The sequence below is a fragment of the Rhinolophus sinicus genome, linkage group LG09 (assembly GCF_036562045.2).
Source record: "Rhinolophus sinicus isolate RSC01 linkage group LG09, ASM3656204v1, whole genome shotgun sequence".
Taxonomy (NCBI): Eukaryota; Metazoa; Chordata; class Mammalia; order Chiroptera; family Rhinolophidae; genus Rhinolophus; species Rhinolophus sinicus.
This window is the reverse complement of record NC_133758.1, coordinates 20,748,139-20,767,441: the sequence shown is the minus strand read 5'-3', so window position 1 is coordinate 20,767,441 and position 19,303 is coordinate 20,748,139. Positions and strand designations below refer to the sequence as shown.

The 19,303-nt window shown below is 46.7% G+C and overlaps 1 protein-coding gene across 5 annotated transcripts in view; it reads right to left on the bottom strand.

Moving 5' to 3' along the window:
• The window catches only part of ZBTB7C (zinc finger and BTB domain containing 7C), a 325,652-nt gene that overhangs the window by 58,206 nt on the left and 248,143 nt on the right, over positions 1 to 19,303 (bottom strand). The window contains exon 1 of one of the 5 annotated variants that reach the window (XM_019721313.2): positions 15,778 to 16,022. The exons of the other annotated variants lie outside the window; for them this stretch is intronic. Coding sequence (XP_019576872.2) covers positions 15,778 to 15,812 — 35 coding nt within the window. The 5' untranslated portion in view covers positions 15,813 to 16,022. Of the gene's footprint in view, positions 1 to 15,777; positions 16,023 to 19,303 lie in introns of those variants that run through there. 5 annotated transcript variants of the gene reach the window in all.

Here is a 19,303-nt window from a genome sequence, read left to right as displayed (position 1 = left end):
CATACAAATTCTGTCTCGCGTCAGCCAGTTTGAGGGGTTCTTGCTTATATGCATCTAGAAACATGTCCATTACACTCTGCCTCAGTTATCTCATCAATAAGATGGGACTGACAACAGCTATCCTTCACTGAGGACTGCTGCCAGGTATAACTGAGTGCCTATAAATGCTTTATTAGTTACCCACAGGCACTAGTGGTAAATGATAACACCATTCCAAAAAGTGGTTTTAGGAAAGGGCATTGGGTATTCTCCAAAGAAAAGTAAATGTGAAATATGTTGTCTCATCTTTCAGTTTATCCTAGCACAATGCCTGGCACAGAATCGATACTTACTAAATAATGGTCACCTGTTGAAAGTTGCTGAGAAAAAAACACCTCCAGTGCCTTGCTGCTCACTACCTGTGGGCTTCCCCAATCTCTTTGTACAGGGTGAAGCCAGCCCAAGGCAATCCCATGCTGTAACTAGTATTTCAGTGGACTTCCACTCTCACTCTGGCTTTAGAGCAAACTTTGTGACCACCTAGCACTCCCTGTGCCCCATACACACCTTTCAAAACCTCTGGGCCTACCTGTTCTACCAGGGGAACTGAGAGAGGTTGCAGGGTGACAGATCCAGCTGAGGGACTGGGCACGTTTGGTGATTAAGTGGGATTCCTGGAAGGGTGCAGCCCCCACCAACCCCTCGTGCTAGCTGTGGTGGGCGGCAGGGGCCAGACAGCCCCAGCTGGCTCTGAGTGGGCCACTCTCGTAAGGAGCCTGGTTATCACCCTCCAATCTCAGGCAGCTGGCAGCCTGACCCCTTCCTCCAGGACAGGTACAATGGCTCCGTTAGTGGCCTCAGTTGTCCAAATATCATTCCTCCCTTAAGACAAGCATAATAAAAGGCCAAGGTACCCCCTCCCACACTTACTACTGGACACAATTCACTTTTAAGTCATTTGTATCTCCTATAAGCTGTTGCACTGTAGCCTTCTCAGCTTCCTCCTTCAGAGCCCAAGACCAGAGTCACTGGTGGGATGGGGCACCTACGCCCCCATTTCTTTGGCAAACTGTCCGTTGCGCTTCCCTCTGCTCTTCCCCCATCAGCACCCGCCTCATCCTGGACATTTGGTTTGGGGGAGTTGGATGCTTCTCCCAGGGTTTTCTCACCAGGTGCTCCCTTTTACTTTTCCTCCATCGTCAGCACATTAGGATGGCAAATAATTTTCCTGGACGTAGATGATTCTACAGTTGAGCCTGCAAGCTTGACAATTAACTAAATAAACTGCACGGGGTCACTTGGAGTAACAACTCACAGACTTTCCTGTGACAGGCGAAAGTTAAACCCCTCAGAGTGTGGGACCTCCCCGTGGGGGAAGGAGGAGGCTGGCTCTGCAGAAGGGAAATTCTAGGCATTTTATTATTCACCCTCTCCCTTTCCTTTCTCTTTCTGACCTTAAGAGTACTCTTAACCTTCCTCCTCCAGCTTGCTAATGGGGAAATAAATCTTGGGAGAGTATCTTAAATTCTTTTTTATCACAGACTGTATCACCGAGATAATAAGACCAGCCTTCAGAGTAACCATTAACTCACAGAAGGTGTGGTCATCATTTATGATTTTTTTAGCCTTAATTGCTAGACAGACACTTTAAGTGGGAAGTCTGTCTAATGAGCCCAGTCATTAAAACATCAAAAACTGTTATCTGGGGTTTCTATTTTAGTTAGACATTACATTATTTTAATAAGGGGGCTGCATTTCTTGTCACACGGTTTGGTAATGGAGGCTGAAGCAACCCCCTGGGGACTGGGGGAGGGGGAGGCAGGCCTGCCTTTGGAAAACAAGGTTGCAAATCAAGTCTGAGACCTGGCAGGGGGATGCAGCTGAGCAAATCGGGGAACCTGAGAGGGAGGAGGGTTCCTTCTTGGGGCAGTGGGGGACTGGAATGGCCACCCTAGTCTGGGACAGGGGTTAGGCAGGTTGTGGGGTGTCCTGGCCTTACTATCCATCATTTAGGAGCTTTCTGACCTGGTGCCACATGCACCTTTGTGCCCAGGTCTTTGGCCTGGAAAGACCTCCCCTGAGGAAGCTGCCTGCAGGCCTGGCCCAGTTCCTGGCCTCTCAGAGCCCCCAATCAGCATCAGAGCCCTACCTCTTCCTTCTCTGACCTCCCTCAACGGACATGCTCAGAGCTGCCTCTGTAGCACCAATTCTCCACTGGCCATTCTCAGACTGAATGCTCAACTGATTGTGACAATCACGGTTGACTACATTTCATTGATCTGCACCAGAACTGTCCAATAGAAATACTGACGATAGCCACAAATGCGGGCCACAAATGTGGGACCACATGTGTAATTTAAAATTTTCTAGTAGTCACATTTCAAAAGTAAAAATAAACAGCTAATTTGAACAACATATTTTATTTAAACCAATATATCCAAAATACTATCATTGCAACATGTAACCAGTATTTTAAAAATGGTTAATGAGCTCTTTACATTCTTTTTTTTTCTTCACATTGTCTTAGACCTATAGCACATCTCAATCTGGACTCACCACCGTTCACGTGCCCAATAGGCACATGTGGGCAGAGGTTACAGTACTGGACAGAACAGGTGTGAAGCTTTGGTTTTCCAAGCAGCTAACTGTTACCGAGCACTTACTCTGGGCCAGGCACTGTTCTAAGCAGTTCACCTACATTAATTCATTTAACACAACAACCTCATCAAGTAGATACTACTATATGCCCATTGTATAGGTGAGGAAACAGAGGCAGAGAAGTTAAGTAACTTGTTCCTGCTCACAGAGCTTGTGAATGCTACCACCCAAATGGGGGACATTGTAGCTATGGGCTCAGCATATACTTGATATCTAATTCAACTGAGCCCTAGATGAACTGACAAAGGTGCTGACAAATAAATACTAAGCCATCTGAGAGCGGCTGGTTCCCTCTCTCTGTGACTGACATCCCGGCCATGGAAGCCCCAGGTAACCACCAGCCGCCTCTCTGGGGGCCTGTGTCTACCCTGTTTCCCCGAAAATAAGACCTAGCCGGACCATCAGCTCTAATGCGTCTTTTGGAGCAAAAATTAATATAAGACCCAGTCTTATTTTAATATAATATAAGACCGGGTCTTATATTAATTTTTGCTCCAAAAGATACATTAGAGCTGATGGTCCGGCTAGGTCTTATTTTCAGGGAAACATGGTAATAGCAGGAGATCCTCCTCAAATAGAAAACTTGCCAACAGGTAATGTTTACTTTGAAAAAAGAAAAACAATCAAGAAGTTAGCTATTAAAAGTTAGCCTTTAAGAAATAACGCCTTAAAAAAAAGTTTCTGGCACTGACAACAACTTCTGACACTGAAGCTTTGAAGAACATCCTAAAATTCACCGTCACACAGTAAGAAAGCGAAAGATAACAGTCAAACAGTAAGAGCAAAAGATAACAGTAAACTGTTTTCGCAGCTATTATCACCTCCTGATCAAAACGATATGCATTCATGGTAAAGGCACAACATACTCCAGCCTAGTAGATGCTCAATAAATACTGGCTGAAGGAATGAACTAAGCTAGTCTTCTTGGAGAAAGTGGGCAGGGCTTGATGGAATGAGTAATTCATGGTAACTATTTCACCCCAGTACAATGAGAGTGGTTATCAAAACCAGGAAGATAGGCGAGGATGACCTAAGCAGACAGAGGTTTGCATGCATGGAGCGCAATGTCTCCGGTGGAGGATGAAGGCAGGAAGGGAGAACACATAGGGGTCCGTGGCTACCTTGCATTTACGTCTCACACAGTTCCCATCCTCTCTAGATTTGCACAAAACACACAACAGGGCGGCACGTGGAGAAAGAATGCCAGTCTTTCAACAAGGGGACCGTAATTCACAGCACCATTGTTTGGTTTTAAATTTTATCAGAATCAACTTATCGGATTACATTTACAAAGAGAGACAGGAAAGGCCAATACGAGACAGGGAAGGCCTGGTTGTAGGAACATACAGTAGAAGAAAATGTCGGGGTCTAGTGGGTCACAGACCAGCCCAAGACTTCCAAAGGTCAGAAAAGCACACCCCCAGAAGGAGAGATGAGGGGTATGGTGCGGCCCCACCAGGAAACAACAAAGACGTCATCCACAACCAACTCCTCTAGTGAAGATGAAAGGACCACATATGACTGAGCTGAGAAGAAAAAGCTGAGGCACCAGTTAATGACGCCAGCTGGGACCCAGAAGCTTCTACCCAGAGCCGTACCACATTACGACCTGGGAGAGAGTCACACAACCCGGGTTTGTAACCAGCCCCAGCAACTCCCCTGCTCCACGGTCCTGGGCAATTTCTTTACCTTTCAGAGTCTTGCTTCCTTTGTCTGTAAAACAGGGAAAACAATAGCTGCCTTGGCAAGTTGAACAAACGGGTAAAAACATATGTAAAGCAGAGATGCCATATGACCAGGCAATTCCACTCCTAGGTATATAATACACAAACGAAAACATCTGTCCACGTGAAAGCCTGAACACGAATGTTCATAGCAGCCTTTGTTATGCATAAAAGCCAAAATGTGGAAGCAGCCCAAACATCCATCAACCAATGACTGAATAACAAAATGTGGTAGATCTGGACCGTGGAATATTATTTGGCGATGAAAAGGAATGAAGTACTGACACCTGTTGCCACATGGATGAACCCTAAAAATATCATGCTGAGTGAATGAAGCTCATCATAAAGAACGCATATTGTATGATTCCACATTTGTGAAATATCCTGAACTGGCACATCTCTAGAGACAGGCAGTAGATTGCCAGGGGCTGTAGGGGGAAGTGAGGAATGACTGCTAATAGGTATGGGGTTTCCTTTTAAGGTGCTGTAGGTTCTAAAGATGATTGTGGTGATGGTGATGGTTGTACGATTTTTGTGAATATACTAAAACCTTTGAATTGTACACTTAATGGAACGTGAATTATAATTCAATGAAGACATATATAAAATGCAGCCAGTGGGCTGCCAAATGAAAGGCCTATAGAACAAGGTGCTTAGTAATTGTTAGTTGTAACAGAAGATCCTTTCTCCTCCTAATTTGCTATGAGGATGCAAGAGAAGCAAGCAATGTGGGGACCTAAATGTCCTCCTAAGCCAGTTCTCCAATAGGCAGCAAGCTTCATATCATCAAAACGATATGCATTCACAGTAAAGGCACAACATTCTCCAGCCTAGTAGATGCTCAATAAATACTGGCTGAAAGAATGAACTAACCTAGTCTTCTTCGAGAAAGTAGGCAGGGCTTGATGGACTGTGCTGATTCCCATGGTGTAAATACTCCCCCGACTCCAACCATGGTAACTATTTTACCCCAATACAACGAGAGTAGTTATCAAAACCAGGAAGATAGGTTTCCCTGGGTGACCCATTCCCCAAGTGGGACCTGAAGGGGCACAAAGAAAAAGGAGCCGGCCCAGCAGGGTGTGGGTGCATTGTGCAATGCCAGGGCACACCTGCGGTGCCTCCCAGACCCTGAGCAGGTGAGCCCTGCAGCACCAAGCGGCTGGGTGTGGGTCTTATATAAGAAGAGCCCACACCCAGCTGTCACAGGATAATTCGGCCTTCACCTCTGCTAATGCCACACTCCCATGGAGCTTGCCTCAGCTGGCAACACATTGATAAATGCCTCTGCGGCTCTGCAGGAGATACGTTCCAACAGGGCGGCTTGCTGGCACGGGGCTAAACCGGGTCCAGAGTGTTTGCAAATGCAGCAGGCCCCCATCCCCTTCATTTCTGTCCTCCCCTCAGAGGACAAGCCTTCCTTCTGGCCCCCAATTCTGCTGACATGGGAAGAGTCTGGAATGGGCTTTGGGATATGGGCAACCTTGGTTCCCGTGCCCACTGCAGACCTGACATAGCAAAGTGACCGCAGGCCTGTGGGAAAGCTGAGCTGAGTTTGTTCATCTTTGTCACCCCACATGGTACCTGATACCCTTTAATGGAACTGGAGCCAACTCTCGAACCTCCTCCGCCAAGCCAGGAGTGTGGCAAAGAATCTTAATGCTTCTCCACAGAGGCGCTGATGCAACAGTGGGACAATTTGGGGGTCTTGCAGGACACTTAGAGAGCTCGGCCCTGGCCCGCTTCTTGCCAGTAGTGTCCCCTAGTGGGACAGCCCCAAACCATCCCCTGCACTTTCCAAACGCCCCTTGAGGAGCTGCTGTTCCGCTCCAGTGTGTGCGGTAGGAGGAGCATCCTGGGTGGTCTCCAGGGCGTCTTCCAGCCCTGATCAGCGCTAGAAGGTTAACTACCAGCTTTCCAGCAATGAGGTGGGGGAGGGGGCGCCCTGGTGTGTAGACTGTGCTGATTCCCATGGTGTAAATACTCCCCCGACGAGGACTTTAAGGATGGATGTCATAAACAACTGGTCTAGAAAACTCCTAAAATATAACCACTGGCTGTGGTGCTCACTAGCTGGGACAGGCCGGCCCCAGCAAAGCCCTGCCTGCACCGTGTGGCCCACTGTGCAGCTCTAAATGCTAATTAAAAGGGGGTAGTGAATTAAGAACTCAATTGGTCATATTTTAGAACCAAATACCGTGTTTCCCTGAAAATACGACCTAGCCAGACCATCAGCTCTAGTGCGTCTTTTGGAGCAAAAATTAATATAACACCCAGTCTTATTTTACTATAAGACAGGATATAGTATATAATATAATATAATATAATATAATATAATATAATATAATATAATATAATATAATACCTGGTCTTATATTGTTTTTTGCTCCAAAAGACGCATTAGAGCTGATGGTCCGGCTAGGTCTTATTTTCGGGGAAACACGGTACTACTACTACTAAAAATCGTGATGGCACCTTGTGACCTGAACCAGGCTATGGAAAAACAAGAAATGCTTCACTGAACGGCCATGCTGATGCTGAGTTCATGCCAGGTGGGCACAGGGCTGGAAGCTGCCTGCTCCTCTCACCACCCTGGCTTTGGCTGAACCATTCTGGCTCAGGCTCCGCCCCCCTAGCCTTTCCCTACCTCCAACAGGAATCCTCTCTTCCTTCCAACAACTCACCTTCAGAGAAAGCACTAGATAAGCTCTTTCATTTCCAGGTGGTAGAGACTTCCTGTGTGCCCCCTCCCAGGGGAGCTTGCATTTCCAAAAGTTGCAACAAAAGGAATAGGGCAATACTTAAACCTCAGAATCCCAGACATGGGCACAGGCTGGCAAGATAGCTCTGCCAGGCCAGGTGGCAAGGAGATGGCAGCTGTCAAAAGAAGCAAGGGGTGTGAAACCTGTTACAACGAGGGAGGGTTAGCAAAGGGGGAGGAGAAAAAGATGGTATAAGCAAGAAACTAAAACCCCTAAAGAAGAAATGTACTGAGACTAGTCCCTAGGTTGGGGGAGGGGAGTCTGAGGCCAGCAGGAGGTACCTGGGGGGTAATGGATTTGTGCACTACCCTGATTATGGTTATGTTTTCACCTGCAAACCTCTGAAACTGTACCCTTTAAACACACAGCTTATTGTGTGTCAATTACACCTCAATACAGCTGTGAAAAATTCCCCAGGCAAACTGGAAAACTGGAGATGGCTATGTGGCTTGACCCAAGGACCCAGCAGCTTGGAACAAACCCTCCTGGCTTTAGGAAGAACCAGGTAAGAGGGCTCTGGAGCAGGGTGGGGGCTGAGGTGGAGGGAGGGGCGTCTCTGGCTGCCCACCTCTAACCTGCCTGGATTGCAGAAGGAGGAGGCGAGGCAATGGTTATATAAGCCTCAGACTGCCCAGAATTGTGTTGCGAGGATGAAGGTGATATAATTGGAATCAGAGCCTCAGCTGAACCAGGAAATGAGCGGAGATTTAAATACCAGGATGCAAAGTTTACCAAAGGGATAGCAGAGAGGGAGGGAGGGAGGAGAGTTGGAGAATGTGGGGAGGGAGCTTTGTAGAGCAGGGTGGAGGAAGGGTCAGGACTGGGAGGAGAGGCTGGGAGACAGCAGGCAGGGAAGGGGGTGTGAGAGGGCTGCGGAGGGGCTGGGGGAAGGCTGCGGAGGGGGAGAGGAAGCAGAGGTGAGGAGTAGGAGGGTGGGGGTGGCTGAGGAGCAGGGATGGAGGGAAGGCTGGGGAAGGACTGAGGAGGGGGAAAGAAAGAAGAGGAGGAGGAAGAGGGAGGGAGGAGGGTTGAGAATCCGCAGGAAAGGTGCTGACACAGCAAGGCCAGAAGCAATTAGCACAGTGGGCTTCTTGAGAAGATTCCTGTTGGTCCACAACAGCTTTCAGGCAGCTAGGATGGAAAGGGGAGCCCAGAGGTGTTTCTGGAGATGAGGGCAGCTTGGGCGGAGGCCAGAGGCAGGCCCGAGGCTAGACTGCCGAGAACTGGGTCCTAGGTAGGACCTGCCGGGCTCAGGTCGGGAGGCAAGTCTGGGCAGCTCTCCTTTACCTCCTAGGGGCTTGGTTTCAAATAAGGACTGAGTCTAGGGTAGACCCTGGAGCTCCAGCAGGAGCTTGGCTCAGGTGCGCAGTGAAGTAAAGGGCAAGGTACCTGGAAGCAGCACTACGGAGAAATGGTTCCTGCCAGGGCCTTGTCTAGTGACAGGTGTAGCACCTGCAGTAGCTGTGGGACTGGTGGGGAGAGAGCGATTTCCTTAGCCCCCATCCTCCTTGGCTCTCCCAAGGAGCCCAGAAGTTCTGGGGTGTGGTTTTATGCACCGATAAATGTCACCTCTTCTTCGTCCCCTCATGAAGACAAAACCTTCCCCTCAAATATTTGTGAGAGCCCATGAAATTCCACTAGAAAGTCATTCCTTTGAGCTCATCTGAGCTAGGAGAGTGAAGGTCCTTGCTCACGGTCACAGGTGTCTGACTCCAGAGCCCATGCCCTTTGCACCTGAGGGGAGCCGTGGGGTGCCCTTAGGGGTGAAGCACCCGGGAACAGTAGCAGCAGGCTGATGTGCAGGGATTGCAAGATGCCAAGGCCTGGAGTTTTCTCACGCAGGGGAACCTACAACAGGGAGGTGGGAATGAGAACCGGGTGGGAGGAGCATAGTGTAGAGATTCAAGTGCAAGGAGGCAGCCACCTGGCGAAGCAGGAATGTTAGGCCAAGGGGAGGGAGCGGGACGTACACAAGGAGATGCACAGGCCTCAAGGCCCCTTGCACAGCTGAGGAAACAGGCTCAGAGCAGGGAGGACTTGCCCACACCAAGTCCGGGACAGAGAGGCCAGGCCGCGGGTCCCTGACTTGATGCCTGAGCTCTCTCTTCACTCCTAAGTGCTGGCCAGTTAAAAGGACCTGGGGTGAGAACAGGAAAGCAAGCTGGCAGGTGAGCCGCAAAACAAGGAGGCATTCCTCAAGAGATGCCAGAGTGAACCCCCAGGCTGACACGCTGGGGAAACCGAGGCACTGTGTTTTGTACACTATTTATCGAGCCCTTAGTGGCCTGGTTCGCCCTGAGTTCTGTGGGCAGGGCTTCCTGGGCTTGGGCAGGGCCTTCCACCTTCTTGGTCCCGCTCTGTGTCCTATTCTACCTCTTCTGTTCTAGGTGAATTGAACTTGCTTCTTGCCACGGGGGCCAGTGAATTATTAAAGTTGTTAAATGTCCCTGAAACTCTGTATAAAAAATTGGGGAGAGGGGAGCCCTGGGTGGGGGGTGGAGGGGCAGTGAGCTGTAGCTAGACAAAGCCTTGGCAGGAAACATTTCTCAGAAGGTTCTGGAGTAGAGAGATGTCCTGTAAGAGAAGAGCTTGGAGAGAAAACCACAGAGTTCCCAGTGTGTGGTGAGGTTAGGGTGGAGGTGAGGGGCGAGGTGAGGGGTGGGGTGAGGGGTAGAGGCCCCCAGCAATAGCCTTGGAGCACTGCTGGGGACCTGGGCCAGAGGTGGCAGTCACAGACCAAATGGACGTCCAGGGGAAAAAGCAAGGGAGCAAAGACCTGCCAAATCCTGTAGCCCCTGAGCCGAGGGACTCCAGCCAGCCAGCCCTGCCCCAGCCATGGTTTCGCAACTTGGGCACCTGGAGCTTGTAACGCTTTGTGTAGGGCCCCATCCCTTTCTAGAATTGGAAAGATCAAGAGGTGACTTCCACCATTAACAAGGATGCTTATAAACAGTTTATAAGTTGAAAATGCTCATGAAGTTGAGTGACAAGCAGGATACAAAACTGTAAACAGTATATTCGTCACTGTGTTGTAACACACACACACACACACACACACACACACACACACACACAGTGCATGTATGGAAAAAGGAGAGGGAAGGACACAGCCACATGATGAATGAAGTGGTCGGAGGCAGGGCCTGGGATAAGGGACGTGCAAAGAAAGGACAAAGACTGGATGTACATTTCCTAGATGTCCTAGACTGAGCACGTGTTACTGTTATAAGGGAGGCAGACACATATTATTTATTGAAAGGAGATAAAGATGCTAAATTTTCCAGGAAGAAAAAGAGGCACCTTCTTGTGCAGAGAGCGACTCACCCACAAGCAGCCACCCTCTCCACACTACTCTACCTTCACCCCAGACTTAGGGAACCTGGTTTCCTCCCATTGCACGGTCGTGCTGAAGGGGCACAAACCCCTCAGCCCAAGTGGAACTGCAGGCTGGAGGGATGGGCCCATTTCACAGACGAGGAGACTGAGGCACAGAGAGGTGAAGTGACTTAACCACAGGCCGATGGGACAAGTGGTTCATGGGAGAGACCACGGATCCCTCATATCCGCTCAGTGATCGCTTCTATTCTATATACTGCTTTGCTGAATTTATTATTATTACCATTATTATTATTATTAATCATTATTAGCATCGTCATTGTCGTCGTCGTCGTCACCATCCGTGGGCACAGTGTTATTGTCTCACAGGCACAGGGGGATCCCTTTTTGTGTGTCTGTGACACACAGTCCTCGGACCCCTCACAGTCCCATCCCACACGGATCAGAGGGCAGACGCCTGTGACTTCCTTGCCACCTCTGTATTTGCTGTCCACACTTCGGCTGCCCTGTCCCCTCACCTGGGTGGAGGAACAGAGCTCACAAAGCCTCTCGGTTGCTGGCACCTCTCCTCCAGCCTGCAGTGTGTTTTTTAAGAGGCATGCTCTTTAGGGAGCTAATTACCTAATTAGTGCATCGAGAGGAAGGCTTAAGTTACGAGGCTGATAATAAGGCAAAACCCATGAAACAATCCTGCGCGGCGGCTCCTTGCTGTCAGGCTTGTTGTCGACGTCCAATTATTAATTACGATTCTTAATCACTCCTTTCCCCGTCAGAACCCCTGAGATTTAATTTGCTTCATCGTTTGGCCTGCCTAGAATATGTGGCTCTGAATGTCTTTCTTCTCCAGGGTGACAAGGAGAATGGCTCCATCTAACCAAGCAGCCATTCCTTCTGCCCAGACCTGAAAGCATCTGCTGCTCGAAGCCAGGCTGCTGAGGCTCGGGGTCTACCTGTGCCAGCGGGCCCTGTCCTGGGGAGGGCGTGCTTGGACAGGAGGACCCAGGATGGGGGTCGGGCGACGGGTGAGAAGCTTGGATGGGGGAGGGAACAGTGCAGCGCAGCTGCTGTTAGCTGTCAGGTACAAGAGAAATAGGCTTAGTCCGTTGCTCCACAGACAGAATGACGATCAACGAGTACCGTGTGTGGCGCTTCCACTTGGGTTTCATAGAGTAGCTTTCTGACTATTACAGCTGTGCCAAAGCCAGCATGAACTGTCTGGGGGGTTGGGGAGAACCAGTCTCCTGTCACTGGATCCCCAACTTTTGAGGTGCAAGAAGACCCCTCCCTTTTTTGTGCTGTTTTCTGCCCTAAACTGATGATAGGTGTCTGGGTCTGTCTGTCACCTCCAGCCCCATCCCAAGGCCAAGACCATACCTGACCCCTGCTCGTGCCCCCAGCCCCTCTCACAGCCCCTAGGCCAGGTGTGCAATGAACATCTGGGGATTTGAGTAGGAATAAAAAACAAGCCCAGTTTCAACAAATCATAAAAGTTCAACGTTGATACAAAATGGAATATTTGGATTGTGGAAAATGTTAGTGGGGACACGTCTCATGCTTTACGTTTTTCCAAAGCATGGAATGAATCCATGTAATATTTGTCAAGTTAATAATTAATTTAAACATTAAAAACTCAATACGAAACTTCAAGAGTCCTTAAAGGGCATTTTTTTTCGCCTTTCTAAGTATTTGGTAACCCAAGGTGAGCTACACCCCAGGCTGTTCTGGTCCTGTTGCAATTGTCCAGGGGAGGGAGGCAGAGAGGAGAAAGGACAGGAGCCCTGGGGGGTGGGGAGGGGACAGAAAGGGGGTACAAGGAGGTGCACACTGTTTAACCTCAGATGTGACAGACGATGAGGTGGCTGCAGAGGCAGCTTAGCCACGTGAGTGGCCCTGAGTCTGGGGCCATGTGGCTGGACGTCCTGTGCTTATTCATTTTTAGAGATCGATCTTGCCAACACAGACACACACACACACACACACACACACACACACACACACACACACTCACACACGGATAGAGGGAGAAGGGGAGAGAGAGAGAGACAGAGAGACAGAGAGAGACAGACACAGAGGGAGAACTTAGACATAGCCAATGAAGAGAAAAAGAGAGGAAACACAATTTTTGATAGGCAAATTAGCAGTTTAGGACCTAAAATGATTATGTACATTGTCTTTGAGCCAGCAATTACACTTCTTATTGTTTCGCCTAACAGTTAAGTAGGTGCAATGTTTTTAGTACCTGCTATTAATCTCAGTATTGTTATACCATGGGAAACACGTAAAATGTCCAACAGAACAGGTTAAATAAAGTATGAGCTTGTACATTTATACAACGAAATGACTTGCAGCCTATATAGATAAGTATTTTACCGGCATGGACATATGTTGCGACATGTACACAGTGTTGTACAGAAATATCCCAATTTGTTTCATAAATATGTGTTCATAGAAAAATATCTGGAGTAATATATATTTATAGCAATTACATTCAGTAGCAAGATTACCACAGTTTAATTTTCTTATTTCCTTCCTAATTTCCTTCCCTCCTCCCTCCCTCCCTTGCTTTCTTTCTTAAAAATGGACATGTGTTCCTTTTATACTTTAAAAAAAGGTTTAAAATAATATATGTTTTTTCCCAGGAAGAGAAGACCATTCTAGATGGTTGAGAAAATAAGTTTGCAAAGTGTACGTGCAGAAATCCTTTGTATGTTTGCCTTCGTATACACAGAGAAAAGGTGAAGAAAATACTAAGAATATCTAACAGTTTTAAGGATAGCATTTCAAAGTAGTTGGATTATGAGTGTTCCCTCCCTTCTTGTTAAAATTTTTCTTTATAAAATGAGTATTTTAACGTAAAAAGTTTTGAACTTAATCATTGTGTGGTCTTGCAAATGCTGAGTGGTTAAAGTGGGTTCAGTGCTTTAGGGAAAGGGACTATGGGGTATCCATACAGGTAACACCTGCCCGTACACGGGGAGCGCCCAACTTTGAGTGCCCTTCATGGGAAAATCTGCCCGTACGAAACCACTGAGTTGATAGGGTGATAGTTCTTGAGGAATCCTTGGAGGTGTCCGTCCTGTGGGCCTAAGAATGGGCATTGTGTTGCAGGCAGGAGAGGGCCATAAGGGAAAAGACCCTGGCTCTGCTGCCCAGTAGACGTGTTGGTGACACCAATTATCTCTGCATTATATACATATGCACACAGACAAAATAATCCAAATACGTGTGTGTGTGTGTGTGTGTGTGTGTGTGTGTCTACTGGTTGATCTACTGATGGACATGGGTCATTTCTACCTGTTGGCTGTTGGAAGTAATGCTGCAATCAACATTCATGTGCATGTATCTGTTTGGCTCTGTTTTCAGTTCTTTGGGGTACACACCTAGGAGCAGAGTTGCTGAGTCAGATGGCAATTCTATGTTGAACTTTTTGAGGAACTGCAAACATTTGTAGAGTCCTATATAAGTGGCAAGACCACCAGAAAAGCAAGGGAATGATAGGCCCACGACTCAGGGATAATACTTCTTTCTGGAAGAAAGGGAGGGGGTGCCGTGGAAGAGGGAGACCAGGGAGGAACTTTAATACTTTCGGTCACATTCTATTTCTTAAACTGAGGGATGGATTCACAGGCGTGTATTTTCTTATTGTTCTGTATAACCTACATATATATGGTAGATAGTTTTCTGCATATGTCAAATGCTACATTAAAAAAATTAAAATGTAAATCAAAAAGTCAGTTCATTCCCTTGTACCCAGATTGGCCAGGAACACAAATGCTTCTCCGTTGTGTCACGGTTGGTGGGAAGGAGACCCCTACCTGTGCTCAAGGTCAGAAGTCCTGTGTCAGCATGTGTCCTGCTGCCTCTCCCACTAGACTGCAAGCTGTTTGAGGGCGGCAAGGAGTCTGATGTATCTTTGGACTCTGGGAAACAGTGCCTGCTCTCTACATGTTTGCTCAATGCATAAAAGAATGTGCCAAGATTTTCTCAGTAGCTCTTTCCAGAAGCTCACAGCTGTGACCTTTAGAAAGCTGTCCCTTCTACCCACATCACATGCATCCAGACACAATCCTGAGGCCACCTTTTTTCTTCCATCCGCAGGGCATATGAAAATAAGGGTTCTGAGGCCCAAAGTCGGTGTCTGTCCCCAGTCTCTGCTGGGTTTGCTGCTTTCTGTCACTGTCACCTCCAATCTCTAAGCCAGTCGCTCTGGACCAGCCAGGTGCCAATCTTCCTGGGGCTGCCATGGCCTGCTCTCCGTGTGCCAGTGTCTTGCTTGATTCCCGCCACTCCCCAGAGTGCCAAGGGGGTCCCTGCTTTGACCCCTCACCTCTGCCGGCTGTCTCAGCCGTTGTCTCTCTCTGGACCTTGATCCTCTGTGTGTGTCACCTTCTGTCCTAGCCCGTCCTTAGAGCAATCCCTTTACGTGCTCATAGCACTCTCATTGCCCAATGGGGGACGCTGGATTAGTGTGGTTCCTGCATCGCTGTTACCCAGTGAGCAGTGACAGGGCTAGGGGCTGGATGGTGGACAGCCGGCTGGCCTCTGTGCGGTCCGGTCTGCTTTTATTCCACACCTCCCTCTGCTACTGTCCGGATCAGGCAGGTGCCCATCCTGCCTGTCACGTGGAACCGATTCTTCTAACACCATTACACCGCCCTTGGCCGAGGACCCTGACACACACAACCCTTTCCACTTCTCATTCCAACCGCATCTCTTCTGCATTCTCGCCCAGGGTAGAGAGGTCCCAGGCACCCTGAGTTCAGAGGCTGCCTCACAGTGGTGGCCCCGCAAATACTCTGAGCCCCAGACCAAATCTTTGGTACGAAACTGTGCCCACCAAAGTCCCATAATCCCTGGACTGGGATGGCAGGGCCCCAAAGGGATGTGGCCACTCTCCTAGATGTCCTTGCAGGTGTGAAAGGGTGAACACACACCTGGCAATGGTTTCCCATGAGTGCAGCTTCTGCCAGCACTGGCAGGTTCTCCTAGTTTTGGTGCCTCGAAATTCCTCCCACTGGGCATCACCTTATCTGTTCTTTGTCACCCTGCCTGGGACTTCTCTTCATGTCGGCAGAGCTAAGCAACACCTGTCTCACCAAAACCTCACTTTAATCATAACATTCCCTGGCTCCAAAGCAGTCAGCAACCTCTGTCACCTCCTAAATTTAGCCATTCATTCACTCATAGACACACAAAGAGCCCTCAGCAAGTTCCAGGATGCTGGCAGGCTGCACTGGGAACCGAGAGACACAAAAATAAAGAACACATGGCCCACAATCCTTGGCCTGTCCCTCAAATGCCTCTTTCTGGGTACCTACCTATATTTCTGGCTGGATCCCGCCGCGCACCACATACCACGTCTAATTGGAGGATACCTAAGCCTGCCACTGCCATGTCTTGCCTTCTGCCATTCCTCGTCTGTTGTTGAAATCCTTCAAGGCCCCCATTCAGACACCTCTTCCAGTAAGCCTTCCTGGCTAATGCCACCATAAGCTGGTGTCTGACTGGGGAAAGAAAAGGGCCTGTGTCAACAGTCTATTTCATTCTCTTCCAGTCATGTTGTGGGAGCAGGTCTGAACTGCCCAGAAGGGCAGGGAGGGGCTCTACTTCCTAATTCTTTTGTGTGTCCCATGGCACTGAGCATACCGCTGGGCACCTGAGAAAAAGCTGTAACCTGAGAAAGGACTTCACTTTTACCTTTCTAAAGGTTCCAATGATGCAACTGGTCTGGGAATGGGTTAGAGCTATGAATCTAACCAGCTGCCTCCTCTCCCTCGAAGGACCCAACAGCCATAAAAAATGCAGGTATATTTTCAAGAAAAATAGCCTACACTAGAACGTACCAGTGCCTCCATGGACAAAGCAAGTTTTTAGCTCTTTATGAACTATGAGTCTTTCCTTATCATTACCTGAAATGCAGATGCTTCAAAAATGAAGAGAGTGGTTTGGAGGCAGGACTGACCAGAACCCACAGCCGAGGTCAGTAGATGGAAGGTAATGGAAGGGATAAATGGATGATGACTTAATAGACAAGAGAAGCTCCTCACCCACACCACCCCCCGCCCCAGTCTCTAGTGGCTCAGGAAGGGTCACTGAACCTCTTTATTTCTCAGTTTCTGCCATATAGAAAGGTTAGGAGCACAGGTGTTCGAGGGAGATTTATGGGTTCAAATCCTAGCTCAGCCACTCTCCTGCTGTGAGACCATACAAAAGTTACTCAACCTCTCTGGCCTCATTTTCTCATCTGTAGAAAAGAAATAATAAATAGTCCCTCACTGGATGGTTATGGAGGTTCAACAAGTTAACACAAGTGAAACACTTAAAACAGTACCTGGACAAAAACTTTTTAGTCTGATGTAGTCCCATTTGTTTACTTTTTCTTTATTTCCCTTGACCAAGGAGATATATCAAAAAAACATTACTAAGAGCAAGGTCAGGGAGTTTACTGCCTATTTTTTCTTCTAGGAGTTTTATGGTTTCATGTCTTATTCTTATATATGGTGTAAGAAGTTGGTCTAGTTTCATTTTTTAATGCATGTATCTGTCCAGTCTTCCAAACACCACTTATTGAACAGACTGTCTTCACCCCACTGTATACTATTGCCTCCTTTGTCATAGATTAATTGACCGTATATACAGGTGTGGGTTTATGTCTGGGCTTTCTATTCTGTTCCATTGATCTCTGTGCCCATTGTTATGGCAGTACCATGCTGTTTGGATTACTATGGTTTTGTAGTATAGTGTGATATCAGGTCGTGTGATACCTTCAAATTTGTTCTTCTTTCTCAAGATTGCTGTGGCTATTCAGGGTCTTCCGTGCTTTCCTATGTATTTTAGGATTATTTGTTCTAGTTCTGTGAAAAAATGCCATTGATATTTTGATAGGGATTGCATTGAATCTTGCTTTGGGTAATATGGACATTTTCATGATGTTAATTTTTCCTATCCATGAGCATAGTATATGCTTCCATGTATTTGTATCTTCTTTGATTTCCTTCTTCAATATTTTATAATTTTCTGAGTACAGGTCTTTTACTTCCTTGATTATATTTATTCCTAGGGATTTTGGGTTTTCTTGATGTAATTGTACATGGGATTGCTTTCTTAATTTCTCTTTCTGATAGTTCCTTATTGGTATATAAAAATACAACCAATTTCTGAATATTAATTTTGTATCCTCTCCATTACTGAATTAATTTATCAGTTCTAATAGTTTTTGGTGGAATTTTTATGGTTCTCTCTATATAGTATCATATCATCTGCAAATAATGACAGTTTTACTTACATTTTCAATTTGGATGCCTTTTATTTCTTTTTCCTGTGTGACTGCTGGGGCTAGGACTTCCAACACCATGTTGAATAAAAGTGGTGAAAGTGGACATCCTTGTCTTGTTCTTGATCTTAAGGAAAACACTTTTAGCTTTTCCCTATTGAGTATGATGTTAGCTGTGGGTTTGCCATATATGGCCTTTATTATGTTGAGGAATGTTCCCTCTATTCCCACTCTGGAAGAGTTTTTGTCACAAATGCATGCTGGATTTTGTCAAATGCTTTTTTTCTGCATCTGTTGATATGATCACATGATTTTTATCCTTCATTTTATGTACGTGGTGTATCACGTTTATTGACTTGCGGATATTGAACCAACCTTGCATCCCAATAATATATCCCATTTGGTCATGGTGTATAATCATTTTTTTTTTAATTTTAAAACTTTTTATTATTTTAAGTGAACTTTTCCAAGACCCATCAGCTCCAAGTCAAGTAGTTGTTTCAATCTAGTTGTGGAGGGCACAGCTCACAGTGGCCCATGTGGGGATCGAACCGGCAACCCTGGTATTACGAACATCGCACTCTAACCAACTGAGCTAACCAGCCGCCCCATATGATCTTTTTAATGTATTGCTGAATTTGGTTTGCTAATATTTTGTTGAGCTACACCAAACTAAAAAACTTTTGCACCGCAAGGTAAACCATCAACAAAACAAAAAGACAACCTACTGAATGAGAGAAGATATTCACCAATGACACATCTGATAAGGGGTTAATATCCAAAATTTATAAAGAATGCATACAACTTAACACCAAAAAATCAAACAATCCAATTAAATAATGGGCAGAGAACCTGAATAGACATTTCTCTAAAGGTGACATACAGATGGCCAACAGACATATGAAAAGATGCTCAACATCACTAAAATCAGAGAAATGCAAATTAAAATCACAATGAGATACCACCTCACCCCAGTCAAAATGGCCATCATCAATAAATCAACAAACAACAAGTGTTGGTGAGGATGTGGAGAGAAGGGAACCCTTGTGCACTGTTGGTGGGATTGCAAATTGGTGCAGCTGCTGTAGAAAACAGTATGAAGGTTTCTCAAAAAATTAGAAATAGAAGTATCTTATTATCCAGCAATTCCACTTCTGGGTATTTATCCGAAGAAATCCAAAACACTATTTCAAAAAGATATACGCACCCCTATGTTCATTGCAGTGTTATTTACAATAGCCAAGATATGAAAGAACCTAAGTGCCCATTAATAGACGACTGGATAAAGAAGAGGTGGTACATATATACAATGGAACATTACTTGGCCATAAAAAAGAATGAAATCTTACCATTTGCAACAACATGGATGGAATTAGAGGGTATTACGCTAAATGAAATAAGTCAGACAGAGAAAGACAAATATCATATGATTTCACTTATATGTGCTATCTAAAGAACAAAATAGTAATAATAATAATAATAATAATAATAATGAGAAGAAGGAGAAGAAGAAGAAGAAGAAGAGGAAGAAAAAGAAGAGAAATAGACGCATAGATACAAAGAACTGATGG